Here is a 23366-nt window from a genome sequence, read left to right on the forward strand (position 1 = left end):
ATTATTTATAAATTGGCTTCAGGATAGAAAATCTGCATAATACACATTATTTAAGACATTTTTATTTTCATTTTTAAAGTCAGTGCTATTTCAATCTAAATATCTAATATCATTGATATCTATTGTACTTCAGAATTACATGTATACATTGAAAAATTAGATGAATTGATGAATGCATACATGATTAATTCCATGCAACCAAAAAGTATGTACCTTAAAGACAGGCATAAGAATCTCAGATTGCTAGTGGTAAAAGAAACCACAGTTAATAATCAAGTCAGGTTACCATATACTATGAGACTTACACGTGGACTCAAGATTGATGACTCGCCCCAAATTGTATCACCACTTAGTGGCAGAAATAGTACTGACACCTCTATCTTCTGGTTCCAATTCATTGATATTTCCACAATACTGAAAATTTGAGAAATATTACATTATGTTCTGATTAGAGTAGTACTAGCCTTTAATAGTCCATCAACACTTTCTGATGATAGTTTAGGATTGTATAAAAATGAATCGTCTTTTCAAAAAAGAAACAATTCTACTACTTGGATTAAGCAGGCACTGACCTGAATAAGCATTCATGAACAGTTCGACCCTATTATATTTAGTGTCATATTTACTTTGATCTAAATTCAACAGATATTTTACAAGCAAGAATCACTTCTCACATTTTGCTCTTGAAGAATGGAGCCGTGCAGGTATTACAATTACCTAAAAGTTGTACACCTATTCAAAAAGGTAGCTGGGAATAAAAATACATTGCTGATTTCTTCTTATCCTCTTATATTCTCTTACACCTGAAAATCACTGCTGCCAGCTTAAATAGTTTGCAAATAGCTGTTCTCTTGCAGTAAAAATTAGCATAAATTCAATGTTAATTTATCACTTTTAGCTTTGAAGGACCACAAATGAGGGTGATAAAAACAGATGCCTAGCATATGGCAACAGATGGGTCACCACATTTAAAAAGAGCTACTGGGAATAGGATGGATCACTTTTCTTAATTCTTATCACATAAGGTGAGAAGGATGGAAAAAACAAAAAACATTCAAGGCAATGCAATCTTAATTGGATCCTAATTTTCCTATAGTTTTAAAATGTCCTATTAACATATAGGACTTAGAGTTTTCCAGTATGTTTTATGTCATAGTATAAATGTATGTCATAGTATGGAGTATATTTTTCTCCATAACCATGTAGGAAAATCCATAATAGAAAGAGTCAAACAAATATAGGTAGAAACCTACAATAGCTACTGGCAAAAAAAAAAAAAAAAAATGGTTGCTGGTGGCAAGAAATATTGGAACAGATGGCACATGATGAATTCATCAGGACATGTCCAGACACCCGGCTTCGTAATAATACCAAATTGTACTATTTTTACTCAGATGATGCCTTATCCTAACATTATACTGAAAGTTTCATCTATGAAGGATTTATAGTTTTATAATTATATGTGCCGTCTTTTATAAATTTGAAAAAAGAATGATGCTTATGATAAAACTTTGACTTAATACCTATAAAACAATACAGAGATACCCCAAGATGGGATGCTTGCTTCTAAACTACTGTTCATTTTTAAGAGATAGTCCATCATCTATGGAGTTGGCTCCATAAATACCATTCGTCGACTCAGATGATAAAAAAAACCAAAGTATTTATCTTCACACATGTTATAGTAAATAATAGCTGGATTTTATACAAGTGTTTGCCATATCATTGGCAAAGATGATGCCAAATCATATATTTTTCCTTGGGTGTGAATTTTCTAAGTAAGGCTCTATTTGGGTTGATTTCATCTCTCTCTATTAAAGAAAATATATAATTCCAACTGAAATAAAATCCTTGAAGAATTTTCTGAATTTAAAACTTGAAAGCTTATCTTATAATACAGAATAAAAGACAAAACTACCATAATAACAGCTCAAATTTTCACTCAGATATCACTAGAGTTTGAGATTATTGTCTGCTAATTAAAATCATGGTGGATGCAATTTAAAACATAATCAGTGATGTGCCTAGGTTCCTCTAAAAGTAGAAAAAAGCCTATTTTCTTTTCCCACTATCTCCTGATTCAGAAATGTAATTCTTGCAATCAACTAAAACTTGACATTTCTCCCTCCTAACAGTCTGTATGTACGGCTTTTATAAACTAATCAGAGTGATTCCCATTGCCACTCTTGAATAATAGTAATAGCATCTTTCTAGGCTGGTTTTGCAATGATCAGATAATTTGAGATAATAATCTGAGAATTTACTGCTCAGATAAAGAGCAGCTGGAGGTTGTATATTGAATTCTGGGAAATAAGCATAGGTACCTTAAATAAAGCCCTGTGATTGATGTCAGAAATAGGAGGAATCCTGGTAGCAATGCATTTTAAAGGTAGTGGAGGTTTTTGTTTTGATAAAGTATTCGCTGTTTTGATTTTTGTCTTATTGTTTTTGTAATCCCACACAGAAATGTTTAATTCACTCAAGGTAACTTCCATAGTGACAACAAAGAATTCCAACAATACTAATAGAATACAAAATAATGGCTAGTCTTTAATAAAGCACTAGTTCCAAGCACTATGACGATATATATATACATATATATATATATATTTCACCTAATCTTCACAAAACTTTAAATGATAGATATTACTGTCTTCAAACTGTACCTCAAAAAGGATCTGTAACTTGTCAGCTTCACACAATTAATAAGTGATGGAGTTGGGATTCAGACTGAGATCTGTCAGGCCCTGAAGCCCTTGTGCTTACCTGCTTCTTTTCTCCTTTGCAAGAGATAAGAAAACAGGATTCATGCACCCTTTAAAAAAACAAACTACTCAATATTCAGTCTGACAAAAGAAAAAGGAATCAAGAGTTGGAAAATCATGTTACAAAAGGAATGACATTTATTCTCCCTGCCTAGGAATTATTAGGGAAATTATCTGAAATGTTATATCATCAACAAAAATACAAGAAGCAAGTTAACTATCCAATATTAGAGAAATGTGCAGAAAATTGAATATTTTTCAGGCAATACAAATTAAGTTTAGAAAAATCATATAGGAAAAGGTTTATGATATGATGTTGAGCAAAAAACCAGGATCTACAAAAAGTAAGATACAAGGTATATATTATAACTTCAACAACGCAAAGGAAAAATTACAGAAGAAAAATACTTTAATAAGATAAAAATGTTACAGCAGTGGCTTCAGGGTAATGTAATCATGTTTTCTTGGTCCCTCCCTCCTTTCCTTATATTTTATGTACTCTCTGAAATATATATCAGGAAAGTATATTACATTTTAATCAGAAAAACCCTTAATTTCAAAATAAATCAAACAGTCCTAAACATAGAGAATTGTATAAATAGCTGTTCATAGGTAAATGTCATTTGGATGATTAAAACATACTTATTTTTTTGTTGTTGTTTAGAAAACGTCAACATACTAATAAAGGCAACTTAAATTTATTGAGGACATATATTATAATCATAAAGTCTGTGTACTTATGAAATTATGTCTAGTAGGAAGAAAACAAACAATTTTGACATATTTGTATCTTGAATGAATATAATCTTTTCCCTTTCCTTGTTCCAAAAATATTTTTGTCATTTTTTATTCTGTTGCGTACTTTCATTCCTCAGTAATAAACAGTATGCTTTCTTGTTAATGAGTATTTCAAAAGGACAACATACTTTAAGGATCCCATAATATAAAACACATGGAAACCATTTAGTTCTCAAGAAGACAACTATAAGAAAAAATAGAGTAAGTATTAAAAAATATAACATAGCTTTCATTATATAAATTCTCTAAAATAACAACTACTGTTGGTCCTTATTGCTTATCACATTGTATTCCAACTTCTTAGAATAGTATTTTCTATTCATTGGGAATATTTTACCATTCCAATCTTCTTTTCATTAGCTCCAACATAACCTTCCCATCTACCTCAATCACTCTCACAATCATTACTGTTGCCTAGGCAGTCAATGCTTATAACCCCAAACTTGCTCAAGCTGTTACTTCTACTTACTGTTACCCTCCTCTGTAATAACTTTTTAGAGAGCTTTATTTATTTATTCCTCCAATACTGAGCTCTTACAGTCTGCTAAATTCTAGAAATGAAATAATTGAACAAGGTTCTAGCTATGAGAGAACTTATAGTCTCATGAGGGACATAAAAAACAAAACAAAATACAATATTATCAATGGTATGACTTGAAGGATAAAAAGTCAGAGTTAACTGGATGAGGTGTGAGGGATAAGGGTGGGAGAGGAAGAAAGAGCCAGGCAAAAGGAATGGCACGTACAAATGTCCAGAGACAAGAGTATATACATAGCACATTTCAGGAGCTGAGGTGGGGTTATACATTATGATGTAAAAGACAAGCGCCTAGGCGCAGTATTAAATGGTTAGGATATAATTTGTTTCAAATAAAAATTGCATTTTATTATGGATCATGAACCTTTGGTATTAGCTCAGAATTTTCAATACTATGGAAGTTAAATATTGCTATTGTTTTAGTAGTAACCTCATGCCTTACTTGCCTGATTGATTTGCAAGTTCTGTGAAATCCATGTCTTCAAATTCATTTGTATTTCTTCTGGGGTTTATACGAGAGCGGGATATAGCTGATGCTTTGAAATTCATTTGTATTTCTTCTGGGGTTTATACGAGAGTGGGATATAGTTGATGCTTTGAAATGTGTTGTATTTACTTGATTTCTATTATAGAAACATTTCTATAAGCAGAGATGGGGAACAGTGTCCAGGGTGGACATTTACATAGTTAAATGGTGTGCAACTGAGAGTTTCCATCTGTCTTTAAGGCCCAACAAGGAGTGAGAATTTGGAAATATGTATATTTACTGTAGATATGCATCATCAGTGTTTAATTGGAACAACTAAGATTTTTGGCTGGGGCAGAATTAATTTCATGTGTAAGGTCAAGAGATGGAAAATAGATTCTTGTTAGACTCGTTTCCAAGTACGTGAATCAATTTGACATTCTTAGTATGTACTTAACTTATTTCATTTGTTCTCAGAAGTGTTAGTGCCTTTGAGTAGCACCAAATTTTGCTTACAAAAAGGCACTGGGTTTCATGTAGATAAAATTTTCAAGTTATTTGATCCTATTGACACAAAGTCAAATCAAAGATGTAAAAACATAAAAAGGAACAGTGCATTTCTCCTTAAAGAATATTGGGTGAAATCCAAGTAGAATCAGTTTGTCTTAAGACTGAAAGCAAACAAAAATAACACAACACTTAATGTTAGGAAATTACTGAGCAGTCCCAGTAATGATGTCTGGACTTTTGGAATTAAAGTGTAAATGGAAATGCATCTCCTCTATTTGTATTGGCTGTTCCACAGCATCCTGAACAATCAGTTTGGAAAGGGGATATCTGGGCTTGTCTTAATCTACTGTAAATCATTCTGTCTCCGTATCTCCACGTCCAACTCAGCAATGTGATCATTTGATAGTGCTCCTAGGAGACTTAATTAATGGTTAGTGGTTTTAAATAAAAGTATTGCAGACTCTAACAATAATCATTTTAACCCACTTGCTTATTAATGCCAATAAGATAATATGGTTGTGCTGTGATTATTTAAAAGTCTCCAACACAAAAAGTAGTATGCCTTTGTGACTTTAGCCTTTTTTTTTATTTATTGACTGCTAATGACAATATTCTGAACTCATTTCGTTTATTAATTAAATCAAAATGTTTGGGGAATTCCATTTTGTGCTGGCACCACCCTTCAAATCATGTTGATTTTCCACATCTAGTGCCAAGTAAAGTTATGGTTCACTAAAAAGATTGCTTTGTTTGTGCCTGGGAGGAATACTGTTGAAAGAAATGCTTTCACTGTGTCTTCTTAACTTCCCTTTAAAGTTATAGTACACGTTAATATAATACATGACAACCATTAAGATCTCAAAACTCCTGATCTTATCATGTATGAATCCATATGAGACTTCAACTGCAACACTGTAAAAGTAGTCAGTTGCTTCACTGAACAAGGTTCCCATCCTCTATGAAATTGGTCTCTTTTAATCCCACTTATAAATGTAAATCGTAACATGGTTGGAAAGGAGGGCAGTTAAAAATTACTGCCAGTGAGTAACTGAACAAGTCCAGAAAATGCTTAGCAGGACACACAGGATGTTCATCAAACTCCACTCCAAAGTACAGATCAAGGTCATGGACAATCCTATGCTGATAAAAATCAACTCAAATGATAACCCAAAGAAATCATACCAATATGGACATCTAAGAAAATAGTTTCATTTTACATTAAGCATACTGATATGGAGAATCCAGATTGCATTTCCCTATGGTACCAGATTATCTTGAAGTAGGATGCATGTTGGTAGACATGGCAGATATTTGTATAATTTCCCAGGCTACTGAAGGATGGTGGTTGGAGGGAGGGGAATTGGACTGAGTGGGAGAAATTTCAAGATCCATTTCTAAGTCCTTATGTAAGTTTGGTCCCCATAAAAAACATGTGGGCTCATCATCATGAGTCCAATGTCTACCAAAATAATCCTTGTCATATTCTAGTTCATTTTTCCCCACTGACAGAAACACACATAGAGAGAAGACCCTAAAGCTCATCTCTTCGTTATCCTGACTTTCTTCTCGCATATTTATTTTGGCATTCCCAAACTAACTTTTAAAAACTTTCAAATAGGGAATAATTGGAACAAGTATTACTTTATAAAGCAAACACAAAACAAATTTAGAAATTGAACTAATAAAGTCAAAATTAAGAAGCACAATATAAAAGTTAAAATTCTGTTTCATTTCATCAGGCTTGTCAGGGCCATAGTTCCTGGCAAACTCTGAACATAGCCAGATTAAAGGAAAAACAAGTGCATAATTTTCAAGAGTTAATTCAACAAATGGATTTTACTATTCAATATTATCCCCAAAAGGAGTTTGTCTGAATTTTAAGAACTAAACTTAATGTAGCACATAGTGACAGTCATAGCATAGCTTGATTTATTACTTCCTTGGCCAAGCAAGTATAATATCAGGCAGAAGCCTATTATTATTGGTCACATTTACTGGGCAAATACTATATTCTAGCAAATACATGCTGTAAACATGGTATAACAGCATATGCTGCAAATGTTATATTCATTGGCTAATTGTTGTAACCTCATAACCCCAGGACTGAGGAAAGAAGGTAGCATATGAGAAAATGCTTTGTAAACCATTGTGTACGGTGCAAAATAATGACTCCTAGGAGAAATCTTTTCTTAGACAAAAATGCTAAAAGATATTTCCTTTTCCTGTGTCCTCTTCTCTCTTCTTCCTCACTTTACAAAACTGGCTCCCAGCATCCTTGCCCCCATACAGCTTAAATGGTAGAAGGTGAGAGTGTTGTTAGTGTAGCCAACGTTCAAAGTGCATTTACTGAATACCACCCATGGTCCAAAATCTTCCAGTTACTCTTTCATTTTTTCATATGGATCACAAGCTCTGGCTCAAAAGATGATTTTGTGAGAACAGGATTTCTGACATTAAGTCAATAGGAAGGTGGGAAATTGAAGGCATGTTCTTCTAATTGCCCCTACTATGCTTCAGGTAGGCCCACTTGTATTATTTAACTGAATGCTGGCCTGAGGTAGGCTTCTGATTGATGCAACGTGGCCACCTGTAGTGCTCTGTTGAAAAATATTCTTAGGACAGGTCTAAACTCAGCAGGAAAAAATGATGTAAGTCATTAATTATGACTGTGCTGTATATAGGAGAGAGGAAGGACATTTATAACTTTTTTTGTTTTTGAGAAATGCTCACTGCAGTATTATATCTAGAGGTAAAGTAATATCATGTCTGCAACTTTTAAATTGAAGAATGTTTAAGGAAAAGTGTGTGTGTTTGGGGGGAAGAAAGAGAGAGAGAGAGGAGGGGGAGGGAAGAGAATGAGAAGGTAAAGGTAACGTGGGAGAGTCTGGGTGGGGTATATAGTGATGTTTGGTACTGTTTTTGTAGCTTTTATGTAAAGTCCAAAATTATTTTAAAATACAGTTTAAAAAAATATTTCTCCACATATTTGTAAATTTTTCCTGCAGATAATATAAATAAGAAATATGAAGATTTTAAGCAGCAAAAGTCCATGTAGTATAGCTTCTTACAAGGTGGTAAAACCAATGCCTTTGGGAAAGTGACTAGTATGTAAAAGTTCATGTAAGGACAAAAAAATTCAGAAGGAAACCCATGCAGTTGCTGCTTTAATAGCAATACTAGAATATTTGATAGACATTTTTCATCTTTCAAATCTAGTTACTAATTAAAAACAGAAAAATAGGTTGATTCCTTGAAACTGTCTCCAGTTCTAGAATCTTACCATGAATACTCAAGAAACCTAGCTTTTCTCATTCTGTCAATCTAACTTACCCATCTGGTCATCGCTGATGAGGTTCACTGCAAGTTTGCTAACTGTCTCAAACACGTCAGATACCATGTGCCCAAGTGACATTGTAGTCCTAAGTTCCCAAGTCTATACTGAGGATGTGCTAAGGATAGTCAGAGAAGTAATGCCCAATCAATCAATGCTATCTGGGTACTAATGTAGGCTGCCAAAATAGACTATTATTTATTTTCAACCCAAACCACATAGACTGTATTGTATATCAATACATACACAATTATAAATGATGTCTCTTTTTCTCGTAAGTTCTTTCTTTTCACTCTGGAACTTCAAAACCTCATTCCTGAGTAGGAAAAGAGGATGGCAAAAACTATCAGTAAAATGTGCCTTTTCTTTGTGCACCTAACAGAGAAGCAAAACAACTCCCATTTCTATGTGTTGCCAGTACCCCTGACAGCAATGGTTTCTGCAGCTGACCATATCTGAGGATAGAGTAGGTCCTGCAACTAAGAAGATATTCTGCTGTATCACTTCACAGCGGAAGAAAGGTTCCTTTCTCTTCTCTTCTCCTCTCTTTTCTCTTTTCCTTCATCCCTTCCTCCCTTCCTCCCCACCCCCCACCCCCCGCTTCTTCTTCTCTCCCTCTCTCTTTCTAAGTCAAATGTCACAATAACAGGTAATAGGAAGAAAAATGTTTTAGTTTTTCTTAACCAGGAACCTAAATTCCAGGTGACTGGAATTGGCCAGTGGGAAGCAGAGGAGGGATTGGGGTTCTATGTTCCTGTCCAAAGAAGCAATATTGCTAATGCATTCCAAACCCCAAAATTAGAACCAGGACTAAGGTGTACTTTAATTTACACATTAAACAAATGCTGAGTCCCTAAATGATTGGGTGTTAGAGAAACACAAGCATTGATTAATCATAGCTTCTGCCCCCAGGGTGATTATAGGGAGGGAGAAAAACACAGCAGTTTCATTAACCAGGTTGAAATATACAGCTGAAAATTTGGCCCAATAATAAAGTGACAAATGAAGTCATGTACATAGGATTTTGTCAGACTTTGACCTTGCGGGAATCCGTAGCCCCAGAGACTTATATCTTAAATAATCATGTGCTTTTACTGCAGAAAGATTGTGTCAATGAACGATATTTAAAATACCATTAAATCATTAAGTTTTATAGTGTGACTATAAAATTACTGTTCTAAGTGATTAAATTGGTGGCTCTGTGTATTATTTTTTGCACTACTGTGTTATCATCACCTTGTAAGATGGTAGAAGGCTGGAGTATGGTTTCAGATTCTTACCCATGAAATCCAAAAAAGGGCTTTGTCTGTAATCAATTATTTCTTATCCTTTTCTGTATTCTGAGCAGTGACTACTTTTCTCTCTTAAAACCTATGTGAACATCTATCAGAGTCTTAATATTTTCTACCTGGCAGGAGGCATAAGGCTCATAGGAGGAGACTGTGGAATGCTTGGTAAATGTTTCTGAGAGTAGTCGTCCACTCCATTACCTTCTTGTGGTGGTCTTGCCCATGATTAGCATCAGCCACTCTAAGATCCTGAGGGGTCAGTTGGTTTTTGTTTGTTTGTTTGTTTGTTTGTTTTGCAGTACACGTGGGCCTCTCACTGCTGTGGCCTCTCCCGTTGCGGAGCACAGGCTCCGGACGCACAGGCTCAGCGGCCATGGCTCACGGGCCCAGCCGCTCCGTGGCATGTGGGATCCTCCCGGACCAGGGCACGAACCCGTGTCCCCTGAGTCGGCAGGCGGACTCTCAACTACTGCGCCTCCAGGGAAGCCCTGTCAGTTGGTTTAATTCACCTTATTCAACAGAAAGGACTTGCCAGAGTTGAAGTGGTCATTTCTTACTTGGGCACTAATCATTCCTGGTGTTGCTTCTGTGCTGGGATGCTCAATGCCAAATTTAGCAACCCAGATGTAGTTTCTGCAGGACAAGAAGTTATTTTACAGGTAGCCATGCCCCTCCCCCTTCTTCTATGAAATATGATAAAAGGACAGAAGAGAAAGATAATAGGACAACTTCTAATCTCATCTTTTCCTATAAGTATGAAATAGTTAAGCCATTAATCAAATGAGAAAGGCAAAAAAAAACTAATGCTTAATGAGTACTTACTATTTAGTAGGCAGACTCCCAGCTACTTTATGTATATTAAACTCATTATGTGCTTAAAGACACATAGCTGGTAAAAGGCAGGGCTGTGATTCCCTGAATTCACCTTTACCTATTCTAAAGCCCATACCCTTTTATTTTCTAAAGTTCTGCCTATTTATACTTATCAAAATACAATGTATACTTAGTTCAGATAAAGTAAATAGAACAACAGAGCACAACAGAAAAAATTTAAAATGTCATTCATAACCCCACCATCCAATGATACCCTATAATGTTAACAGCCTTTGTGATGATTGTGTTGGATGTGATGGAATGATTCCAGCCTTTTGTTCTAAGCATGTAAATATCTATAACCATTTTCTCTCTTCCATAAATAATCTTACAATATAATTTTAATAGCTACACAAATTTCTATCATATGCAGATAAATAGCCTACCTACCATTATTGGTCATTTAGATTATTCCATTTTTTTTTCAATCATACATAATACCAAAGGTACACAAACCATATTTTTGTACAAATTCATTATTATTTTCTTAGGGTAAATTTTTGTATTTATCTTAAGTATTACTGATACCAGAATTGCTGTGTTGAGTATCTTTTTTTTTCCCCTTTTAATTTTTATTTATTTATTTTTGGCCGAGCTGTGGCATGCAGGATCCTAGTTCCCTGACCAGGGATCGAACCGCATCCCCCTACAGTGGAAGCATGGATTGTTAACCACTGGGCCGCCAGGGAGGTCCCCCCTCTTTTAAATACAATGTCAAGTTTACCACTAAAAAAGGTGCTTTGAACATACACTTCCAGCAGCAGTGCAGGAGAGTGCCCACTTCTCCCCATCCTTGCCAATACATGGCATTGCCATTCTTTTTTTCATTTTGCAAGAAAGGCTTTTATTTTAGTTATGTACATATCAAACTAGGAGAAACTCACTGAGCTTTCATTGTATTTTACACCTGATAGAGCATCCATCTTAAGTTATAAACTCACAGCTTGTAGGCAACAGGATGGAGCATATTTTTTTTTTACCTCGTGTTGAATGGTTATAGTTTTGTCTTTCTGATGAACTGGAATTGCTAGTTAACAAGTATAATGAATAGAAGTGTCTGAAAATGGCATGGTCTGCCTTAGGAGCCAGTGAAGTCCCCATCACTGAAGAAATTCATCAAAGGGTGGATGATCAATGGGTGAGGATGCCAGTGGGGAATTGGTCTAAAAGCACCAAGGAACCTCTAAAGTTCTTTCCCACCCTAGGGTTCTACAGTGGTCTTTTCTGTTTCTAGAGATTATTGACTCTGTCTTTTTGCCTCACCAACTGCAGTATGTTTTTATACAAATAGACTCTAACTGCTGTCCTTTGCCAGTAATCCATCCAAAGTGGGAGCACTGTAAGTTGTGTTTTGAAGCTATAGATATATATTCAATACCAGAGTATTTACTGAATCTAGAAAACTAACTGCAACATGAGCTTCTGAGAGTCTCAATTTTTAAATTATACACACACATATGCCTCCACAAATATATGTCTATAATTATAGCTAAAGGTATATAAGAAACTATAGGTATACTTACATATATTTAGAAAATTTCTAGGAGGATACATAGAATATTATTCATTGTAGTTGTCTCTAGGGATTGGAAATTGGGAAAGGGGATGTGGGGAACCTTCATTTTCTACTTTAGATCCTTTTGTACTATTTGCATGTTTTAATAACAGCATGTATCATTTCAATTACAATAATTTAAACATTTTATGAGATTAACATCACACCAATAAAGGGCTAGTAGTAGCTCTTTATGATTAAATTCTCAGCAAAAGAACTACAGGTAGTTCTGTGAATTGAGCAGCCGTGAAAGTTGGACTTTATCACCATGAGGAAGGACTTTCCTTCTCAGTTTTGGTCTCAAGCTTTGTTTGGTCGGCACCAAAACAACAAAATCAACGTAAATTTAGTTAAGTGTCTTTTGCAAAAAATAAATAAAAAATCAGAGAAACTATCAATCCCTGAGTGTGACATATATCTCACTGTTTGGGGTGCTGGTGTTAAAACCTTTCTGTGTGTTTCCTGAGGTGGGTACTAATATAGCAACAATTTTGTTCTGCTCCCAAATATATGGAAAGTCGAAGACTTACATCTGGCTCACTTCAGGCATCCTAATTTAAAATACAGAGAAAAAAAGAACATTCCATAATTTTAATTACAAATGGATAATCTGATCATTTTTTACATAAAATAACCATATTATCCAGAATGTTTTTTAAAAATTAAAAGTTATTCTACAACAGCAATGTGTGATGCTGATAGTAGAGGGGGCATACGTGGGAATGTGATGTGCCCCCTAGCACTTAGAAATGAGGGAAATTGATTATCCTCTGAAAATCTGAAATCAATAATGAGACATCAGAGATCAAGATTGAAAACTCACCCTAAAGACGTCCAATATGACCAACTCCTGATTGATGGGATTAACATTTTGAAGGATAAGATGTGTCAGTTAGAATACAGGCTGAACAGCAGTGGACATGCTGGCAGACCCAACCAAGACAATTAAGGGAAATGGCTGTCCTGGAGATGCCAAATGCAGCGCTGGGTCCAGTAGTGCCAGGACACCATCAAATTCCTGTCTCACTATTGTGCTGATCCTCTGCTTCACCAGTCTTCCAGCTGTCCATAAAATGGGCCTTCAGGGAGAGGGCAAGTTAGTAATATATTATAGTTCCAGTTTTTTTGGTTTTTAAAATAAATAAATTAATTAATTTATTTTGGCCATGTTGGGTCTTCATTGCTACATGCGGGCTTTCTCTAGTTGCGGCGAGCAGGGGCTACTCTTTGCTGAAGTGCACGGGCTTCTCTTTGTGGTGCCTTCTCTTGTTGCGGAGCACGGGGCTCTAGGCATGCGGGCTTCAGTAGTTGCGGCACTTGGGCTCGGTAGTTCTGGCTCGAGGGCTGTAGAGCGCAGGCTCAGTAGTTGTGGTGCACGGGCTTAGTTGCTCCGTGGCATGTGGGATCTTCCCGGACCAGGGATCAAACCCGTGTCCCCTGCACTGGCAGGCAGATTCTTAACCACTGTGCCACCAGGGAAGGTCCCTAGTTCCAGTTTTATACATCACTTTGTTATGAGTTGATTTGAAGGATATTAATTATATCTTCAACTAAAGAATCCAGTGTTCTGATTATGCCAGATCTCTAGGAGCAGAATCTGTTTTGTCATCATGAGCCTTCTAAAGTCTGAACAAACCTAAGATGGTTTTGAGCCATAGTTTCTTGGTGGCCATTCTGCCTTCTCCATGTGGTATGGATCATCTTGTGCCATGTTAGCATTCGGATCCAACTTTTAGAGGTTTTACTGATACTGTTATTATTAAAAAAGAAAAAAAAACTCAACAAGAAGATTATGTTAAAATGGTATGTGAGGGAGGAGAAGTACATTCCAATTTGAAGACTTGGTTATTTCTTCAGTAGAGGAATGAAGTGTTCTGATTAAGTCAGATTTCTATGAATGGAATTTGATTCTAAAAGAAGTATTGAATATTTGGATAATCATTTATTATAAAAAGCAAAGTAATGACATTTTCATTTTAATTAGTAACTAGCTGAGGTTCATATAAAAGAATTGACAGAATAAATAAATATTAACTAAACATTTCTTAAATTCTATTAGAAATCTATTTATATTACCTAACAACCCACAGTGCTTACCTCACAAGTGGGTGAGGAGTGAGAATGAAATGACATAATACATGAAAACTGTTTACAGTGCCAACTGACATACTGTAATCATCCAATAAATGTCAGGTGACATAATAAAATATTATTATGTAAAATAAGAAAAATGAAATCCAGACATTTTAAAATTATGTAAATATATATGTGCCTATATATGCAGGCAAAGATGTAGAAAAAGACCTGAGAGGATTCACACCAAACTGTCAGCAGTGGTTTCTTTTGGGGTAAAGAGTAATATGGGGAAGATGTATTGGGAGTAGGTAAAAAGGGACTTTTGTTTCTCTTTAAATCATATTTCTGGAAGTTTTATAATGAGAGCATATATTTAATTTTAAAAAGGAAACAATAACAGTTTTAAAAGAACACCAAAAGATCCACTGGTAGTTGTGGGATGAAATCACTGTAGAAATATTCAGTCACAATAAATAGGCACACTTCATGGTGCTGAGATACAGTACGGTTTGGGAGTGATTTGGATCCAGCAGATTGCCAGTGGTTCTTGTTTGAATGAATGGCTGGGAAACCACTTACGGTGACCTACTCAAATTATTTAACCCCTGTAAGCCATAGTTTCCTTATCTGTAAAATGAACATAATAGCTATATATAAACATCCAGCACAGTGTTTAGCCCCTTCTTAAAAAGGAGAGTTATTCGGGTTTTTATTTATTTATTTATTTGTTTGTTTGTTTTCTATTTATTTATTTTTTGCGGTACGCGGGCCTCTCACTGTTGCGGCCTCTCCCGTTGCGGAGCACAGGCTCCAGACTTGCAGGCTTAGCGGCCATGGCTCATGGGCCTAGCCGCTCCGCGGCATGTGGGATCTTCCCAGACCGGGACACGAACTCGTGTCCCCTGTATCGGCAGGCGGACTCTCAACCACTGCGCCACCAGGGAAGCCCCGGGTTTTATTTTAAAGTCAAAGACTGAGACTTTTGAAATATGTTTGAAAATATAATCTTTTCCTTATGAATTCTATGGATAGTTTACACCAAGCACAATTTGGATCAAGGTGTTTCAAGCACGCAGCTGGGAAGTCCTGGCAGGGGTCAGGATTCCCCGTTTCTACTACTTTCTAGTGAGTTATCTAAGATCCAAGCTTTATTCTGAACAGAATGTCTCAGGGAACTAAAATGCTACCAATAGCAAGCTTTTTAAGCTCCAAGTCCTGAACACCGCTGAGCTCCACTACTGAGCTGGGAGCCTTGAACTGGTCAGGGCAGGGAATTCTTCACCAGCAGCTCTTGTGGAGTGGGAAGAAGTACTATGAAGATGTGGGTTACAGAGATAAAAAGAAAGGGTACAGCTGCTGGAAACCAGGTGACCTTTGAATATATTCATCCAAATGTTGCGTGTTCCTAAGACAGATATCTTTAGTTCTTGTTCCTCCTTGAAGGGCTTCTGGTAAATAACCATAGTTACCATATTTAATGTTTTTAAATTCTGGAAGAAGATCAGATACATATATTTTCTCCTGGGTGTCAATATGAGCAGCAGTGTTCTCTAAACGTTAGAGTCTAAAGGATGAAATGTAGCAGCAGTCATGGTTTAAAGGTCAGATTGTGACCTCAGCCTAGCTCATTCCTTTACTCTCTCAGTAGTCTTGAGCGTTAACAGTAAACCTCAGTGCTTTATCTATAAAAATTGTTGTGAAAAATATGTTTAGTTAAGATTATTATAAGGTTTCAATGGGATAATACATATGTCTTAAACTACCACAGTGCCTTGTACATAGAAAAGTCTCACGATAAGCAACCAAATACCAGTCTCAATTCCTCAGACTTCCTAAACTACCAGAGATTAGGTTCTATAATTCCTTAATCTGTGCTACTATACTCTGCTTGTACTGAAGCTGGGGAAAGGCCGCACATGTTTCTTTTTTGCCTTTGCATGGAAAGGTAGTCTCTGCAGAAGATCTGATGACACGGGGAGTGCTATGACAGTCAGTCTGGTAGAGGAGATGCCTGCACGTTCACTAGTCTCATCTAGGACTACTTACGTAAGATCAACAGAACAGCCATGTAACTGACATAATACCTATTCCTGTCATCATCTTTACTGCTTTTGACTGCATTGATAATAGTTGATGTTCTTGTATTATTTCATTGGATTCTTATGTTGCCTTATTAGAGATGCTTTTATCACTATGTTAACAGAAAGCCAAGTCCTAGAGTGTTATATAACTTGCTCAATGCCGTGTGCCAGTGAGTGAAAGAGCCAAGACTAGTATGAAGGTCGCTGAGAGCTGGACAGGCCCTCCCACCAGGGAAGATGGACTAAAGTCTCTTTAAGTGTAGGGTTCGGAGCCTTGGCAACCTGGCGGGCCCTGTGGTTTCTTTGTACCCTGACTTGCTCTAGGCTTGACTGGAATCCCAGCTTGTCTGATTCCAAAGCCTATTTCCCCCAAACCAGAGGTCTACCACTTGAGTAGTGAACGAACAAGCTTTAAAGACAACCAAAAAGGAATGCTCTTCAAAGAAAAACCAAAAAAAAAAAAAGAAAAAAGTAACGAATTCTCAGGGACCCCAGAGACTCCAGCCATGAATCCCAGTTTCAGAAGTAGTATCTTCAAAAACAAAAGTCTTAATAGGTGAGAAAGTGTTTTCTTTATGGCTCGTCGCTATAAAATGGAAAGTAAACTATATGTTTTTATGCTACCAAGGAAGTAAATGTAACCTTTGATGAAAAGTTAAAAATTCTCATAAAGTTTGTAGTCTCTCCAGATCAGAGCAGTACGGTTGTACAACCTGAATGCAATGGAAGGTAATTCTTTCCATTCAACGTACATTCCTAGGGACAGGGCAAGGCTCATCCGTTTTTGGATATGTCACTGTTTTCAAGTTATCTATAAATCTTCTGAATTCTATCTATGTGTTTCAAGCAAAGTAAAATTACTACCTTTGTCTGCATTGCTGTCAGTTTTTAGCCACTATGTAAGGAAACATGTATCAACAAGATTTATTAGATTGAATAAGTATAATAACATTCCATGTGCAAAATGACAGAAGAAGCCACTGTTTAAGAATCAGATTTTCTCATCTCCTTGATGTCTTTATCACTAATATTAGGCCCTTAATTTGCATAGTTATCAGCACTTTTAATTCCTTGTACAAGGCACATTTGCCATGACAAATCTCCTCAGCTTTATCTTTTAATCTCAACACTTATGTCTGATTTCCACTGTGGCATCGTGTATGTGCTGACGTGCTGGTTTGTAATCTTTCTCTGGCAAAACTATATCCTCATTTTATCTTTTCAGCTATCTTGTGAACTCATGAAGGAAGACGCCTTCCTTAAGGGTTTTCCTTAAAGTTTTGTTCAGTTAAAAAAAAACCTAAATGATAAAATAGTAAAAATACTATTGAAAGTATTATGGAACAAATGATAGAAAGCTCCTAGCCTACTCTGAATCATTTCCAAAGCAGTTGTGAAGTTAATGTAATGAAATTATGATCTCTTTTTGAGGAAATACAAATTAATTTTTTTTATTACAAAATAGGCAAGCCGTTTATTATGGGGGTGCGGGGACATGAAAAAGATCAATAAGAGAAAATATTGATAAAAACCAAGTGCAATTGTATCCTTCTCAAAATTTTTGACATTTTGATTCATGTTCTTCTGGTATCATTTATGTATGTTTGTGTCTAGCCCTGTGTATTGCCTAGAAAACTTCATTAAAGCAAGAGTTGAGGAATCAGGTGGGGTATTTGAATGCTTTAATAGTAAGACAAGTAACTAGCTTGAAATTGTTTATCTCTCACTATTACACAGCTGCTGTGCAAATATGTAGTTGCTAAAAATATGGGATCAGGACACAATATCTTCAGATTAGTTATTCATAACGGCACTGCATTAACCATTCCAGTGTGACACAGAATTGACTAAAATCTGGAATACGGCATCAATAGGTAGTATATACTTCATTTCAAACTATACTTTGATGACTGAACAGTAATTATCTAGGAAGGCAAACTTGGGAGGGTCCATTAGATCCCTTCTAATTCCAGGCTCTGATTCACTAGTGATTGCCTTTATAATCTTATGCATTTCAAATTTTCTCCAGAGTAAATCGATGAAAATAATTTTCACTCTTAAACTAGATGTGTGATATGGACATTATTGAGATAGCACTAAAATCCTTTGAACATCTTATAAAAGTGCAGTATAAAATGTATTACTAAGTGGTAAACATTGACTTTGACAGAGATTATTTACATTTACTGGAAAAATATTTCAGATGTTATGAGGCATTCTAAATCTTAGAGCAGTATTTGATAAGTAATGCTTAAAGTCTTATTCTTAAGAAAATTTTGCAAAAGGAGTCTGCACAGACAGTGGAATGAAAAGTCCAAACATAGGACAGGACCTCTTCTGAAGACTGACGTTTTAAAGTAGCCATTTTGTACTATCTTCCCAAGGTCTCCAGGCTGGCCTGGTACATTGTTGGCACTCGATAAATATTTGCTGATTATTGAATGAACCCATATCTGAAACAATCCTTGACATGCATCCTGATGGCTTCTTTTTGTTGGTCCCTTAGTACTCTGGGGATTGCTGACTTACCACAGATTTATAAAAACTATTTTGTATTTTGAAGAGAAATTATTGGGATGCAGACGAGAATGGGGAAAAAGCACAGTACATGGAGTCAGATGATATGAGTTCAAATTGTGATTCTGTTGACTAATTAAGCTGTGTGACCTTGGCCTGATTTGTCAACCATCTCTAAGCCACAGTGATCTTATTTGCAAAATGTGGATGAAAATACTTCTTTCCCAGTATGACCTTATGCTCAAACAATATGGCAGATAGTAAAACACTGTGAATTGAAAAGTAGTGAACAAATATAATTGGGCAGACTTTGTACCAGAAGTCTGACATCTATTTCTGATTTCACTATAAACTTCCTATGTGTATCCCTGCATTTGCTTATTGTCAAATTTCCTTATCTTTAAATTAAAAATAAAAAATATTTTACACATTGGGAAAATGTGCTCTCTCTCCAGAACATCCTGAATGGTTACTTTGAATTGGCCTACTGTATCAAATATATGCCTGCAAATTTTCTTTGCCAATATTTTCCTTCCCACACCCTTTATTATGTATTGTGCTATTTATGTTGTTAATAAGGGTTTCAAGGTGAAGAAGTTTGGCCACAGAAACAGTTCCCCGCCCACCCCCAACTTCAGTCTCTTTCATCTTGCTTCCTTTCCACCTGCATCTCACAGACTTCAAGAGCATTGATTGTAATATTTACAGATAAGAGTTAAGGAAATGATTCATAAAACCATAAAAGGAGATGAGAGAGAAACAATGAGAAGATCAGGTGCATGTAAAGAAGTTTAAGTTTTGAGACTCCGTCCCTCCTAGTCTATGGTGCCTTGTGTCAGTGGTAAGTACATCCATCCTAATAGGAAAAGAAGGAAGGCTTAATTCCTGGAAGTCTCTAGAAAATCCTGTACATGGCTAAGGTGTTTCTTAGGAAGGAGTTCTGAGGGCAGGACCGAACGAAGCCTGATAATTCCAGACCATCCAGAAGAAAAATCTGTGAACAACTCAAAGTAAGAAGCATGAAATGTGTGGTCAAGCATTAGACCAAGGAGGCAGACTCAATGCTCGTAGAAGAGAACAGAAAAGAACATAAAACTCACAGGGGCATCGCCCAACTTCTCGACATGGGGATGCCAGGAGACGGGAAGAACTGCACAACTGCATCTGTTCCATGTTTATAACTAAACTGCCAAGTCTGCATAAAAACAAATCTGTTGCTTTGCAATTATGCTGAAGCTGGGGTTTTTAGTACCCGTAAGAGTTATGTAAAATGGGGAAAAACTGTCTCATTGGCAGAATATACCTGTTTTCGATCCTTACCCTCTAAACTCCCATAGCCAATGTTATCATTTGCTCAGTAAAGGAGACCTTTATTAGAGTACAGAGTTGAACACAAAACATCTGTTCTGGCATAAATTCTCCTAGGTTCATAGATAACTATGCTTCACGTAGAAAATATAATGAATAGTCAGTTTACTAATCTGCCTCTCCTGTTGTTGTTTCTGCTTGCTTTTTTTAAATGTATTTATATACATACCATAATCATTAACAAGAACTGGCTTGGGGAAACAGATTTTTATTAACTCTGTGACATTTTCGTTAAGAAAAATAGACAAGGCTGGAAAGTGTCTTTTGTTGAAAATAACCAGATTTGTTTTACTCTACAAAATTCTTCAGCACACTTGGCTTTATATATTACAAATAATAAATGGCAAATGAGTGCAAGAGATTTGAGAGCCCTAAATAGGCTCCTTGAACTTTTTGTTTTGTATTTTGAGCACCCAGTTAATTACCAGGTATAGTCAATGCTTAGTCAATACCTGTTGAATAACTAACATGTATAACCTGTGGTGTGTGTGTATATTTAGTGAAACATGAATAGAGTAATAAAATCATTTGCATTACACATGGTGTATGAATACACACACACATATATATACACACACATACATAGACCTATATATGTATGTCTCTATATATTTGCATTCAAACTGGGAAGAAAATGGATTCTTGAGACCTAAAAACTAAAGTTCTTAAGTAGACCAGCTTAAAAGATCTTGAGAGAGGTTTTTAGAGCCCTTGTGTTGATAGTGTGGTAAAAATTCTGAGCATAGGACATGATCTCTGAAGAATGGCTTTTTGCACTAGTATATTTGCCAAGATTACTTTATGCTTGGAATTTATTCCCTCCCAGTGTTCCAACTGCAAAAAGAGAGAAGCTAAAGTAACACCACCGGTTACTTCTTTTTCGTGCAAAGCCCCGGTAGATAGGGTCATTTATGTAGAAGTGGCTGAGGCCCCTGTTGTAACTTTCCTCCTTTCCAAGCTGGTGGAAAATGCTGTTGTTTTGTGGTCATCTTCCTAAAAGGATTAAGGAAGGAATCATTTCCTCCAAGCAGTTCATTGTACGAATAAACCGAGGTCCACAGAGGTTAAGTGACTTGCCTGAGTTCATGGTAAGTAAATAAGTGTCTCCCTCTAAATACATCCGGAATAACAAGTATTCTCGGACCCTTCCTAGTCCCATTGTCCTATTCTTAGGCTAACATTTGCAAACAGCACAGAAAACAATTGCAGATTGAGGACTGAGGGGGAGGGTAGGAAGTGGTCATTAGCAAATCCCTGGGCCTGGGGGATCACCTGCTCCTTTGGATCAACCATGAGACAAGCTATTCATAAGGACATCAAGGACGAGTGGGCCATTGTTTTCAGAACCAGCAGTGGAGAATCAGCTCCACAGTGGCCTAGGAACTGCTCGGCTGCTGCACCAAGGGGCGGGGCGGTAGTGGTGGAAGAGGAGTGAGCCAGGAAGAAGGGCTGCAGGGACCCCGCCGCGCCACCTTTCGGCAAACCAGGAAGCATTTTTGCAGTAAGTGCCACGGACGGAGCCACCTTTTGAACTGAAAGTGTGAACGGCGCTCGGCAGGCCCCAGACGCGTGCAGTAACTGCAGACCCCCTCGGCGGGCTTGTGCCTGGGAGGCTGCGGACTGGCATCTCAGTGGTCAGAGCCGGGAGCAGGGAGTTGACGTCAGAAAGTACACAGAGCAGGGCAGGCTCTGCTGTCTTAGCAAACCGTGACCGAGCAAAAAGTCTCCGGTAAACAAGCTTCCCGGCTGCTGCCTCCAGATGCGCACCCGCTGCGCGCTCCCCTCCCCGTGTTTCCCACGCACCCATGGCTCAGCTCGGCCGCCCCGGCTGCCCTCTCTGCCCCCGACCGCATCTTCCGATCTCCCGGTGCTTCCGCGCGGGCTCTCACTCCCACAGCTGGAGAACCACACTCACCATGTCTTGCCTGAGGAGGTGAAGCTTGGTTTCCAGCCTCTCCAGGGCGCTTCTGGAATGGCTAGGCTGTGGGGAGCCAGAGGTTGGGGAGGGCGAAGAGGAGGATGACAGGGAGAGAGGGAAACTGCAGCTGCTGCTGCTGCTGCTACTGCAGACTCCGCCACCGCCACCGCCGCTGCTCCCCCCGGCGGGGTCTCTGTCCCTTTCCTGGGGCACCGGCTCCTCCCCACGGAGCGAGCGCACTAGGCTCTCGGGCACTTTGCGCCCTAGCTTCAGCTCGATGTCTCGGAGGTCGGGCAGCGGGCCGTCGTCCATGACTTTTGAAGAACGATGAAAATGGTTATAAAACGCTACGGATGAGAGGCAGCAGGGGCCTCCACGTCTGCCTGAAGATCAGCACACCCCTACCGAGCCCAGGTCTCTACCCTCGGCGGATCAAACTCACGGTCCGCTCCATAACCGCCCGCGCGATATCAGCCCTGAAATCCGCACAGGATGGGCGGGTCGCCGCCGCGGTTCCCGGGGCGCAGTGACTCCCTCGACACTTGTTAAGATTATAGAGCCCTCTTCATCCTCTTCCTTTTTGGCTACCCCACTGCAAAGTTGAGTTAATTGATATTGCAGAGAGGGGGAAATTCCAAGTACTAGAGACCGAAAGACAAGAGGGAAATGAAGTCTGTCTGAGCTCTACGGGGGAAAAAATTCACATTGTTAAACTGTCCGTTCACATCCCAGCGCCATTCACCACCTGCCCATCTGGTACCATGCGACACAAAATAATGATGTGGCCACACTCCAGGGTAGTTTCATTTTCCAGCCATATGTCTCCAAGCTTTCGGAATATCCTGGATTGTCAGAAATTATTTCTAGTCAGTGATAGAGGAGGTCGGTCGTGTGCATAGATGCATAAAAAAGAGAGTTCGCTTAGCAGGAGTTTAACGGCTTCCTCGAGGCAGCACAAATTCCCTTCTTCCCATTTAGGCTGTTAGATCCAAGTCATTGTGTTCCCCCAAGCCTCGGAAACTTTAAGCTCCGCTGGCAGGTGGACCAAACCAGGGCCAACCCCTGTACCGTAAAGCACAGGCAAGAAGAGCAACAGAAAATTTCCTACCCCTGCTGCCAGTAGTAGTTTCAACATCCTGTCTTAGTTGGGAGTACCTAATACGGGGATTAGATTTTCAGTTTTCCCAGCGAAATTGCCGGGTAGCTACAACTTTTAGGTCTGGTAACAATAGAGGCAGAAGAATGACTTTAAATGTAGTGTCATTCCCTACCCCCCATCTT

The 23366-nt window shown here is 37.8% G+C and overlaps 1 protein-coding gene across 1 annotated transcript in view; it reads right to left on the minus strand.

The window, feature by feature from the left end:
- The window catches only part of LURAP1L (leucine rich adaptor protein 1 like), a 48852-nt gene extending 25735 nt beyond the window's left edge, over window positions 1-23117 (minus strand). Inside the window, exon 1 of the mRNA XM_081237551.1 lies at window positions 22083-23117. Coding sequence (XP_081093677.1) covers window positions 22083-22397 — 315 coding nt within the window. The 5' untranslated portion in view covers window positions 22398-23117. The remainder of the gene's footprint in view (window positions 1-22082) is intronic.
- Window positions 23118-23366: the final 249 nt, after the last annotated feature.

The sequence above is a fragment of the Mesoplodon bidens genome (genome assembly GCF_964165515.1).
Source record: "Mesoplodon bidens genome assembly, chromosome: 6".
NCBI lineage: Eukaryota > Metazoa > Chordata > Mammalia > Artiodactyla > Ziphiidae > Mesoplodon > Mesoplodon bidens.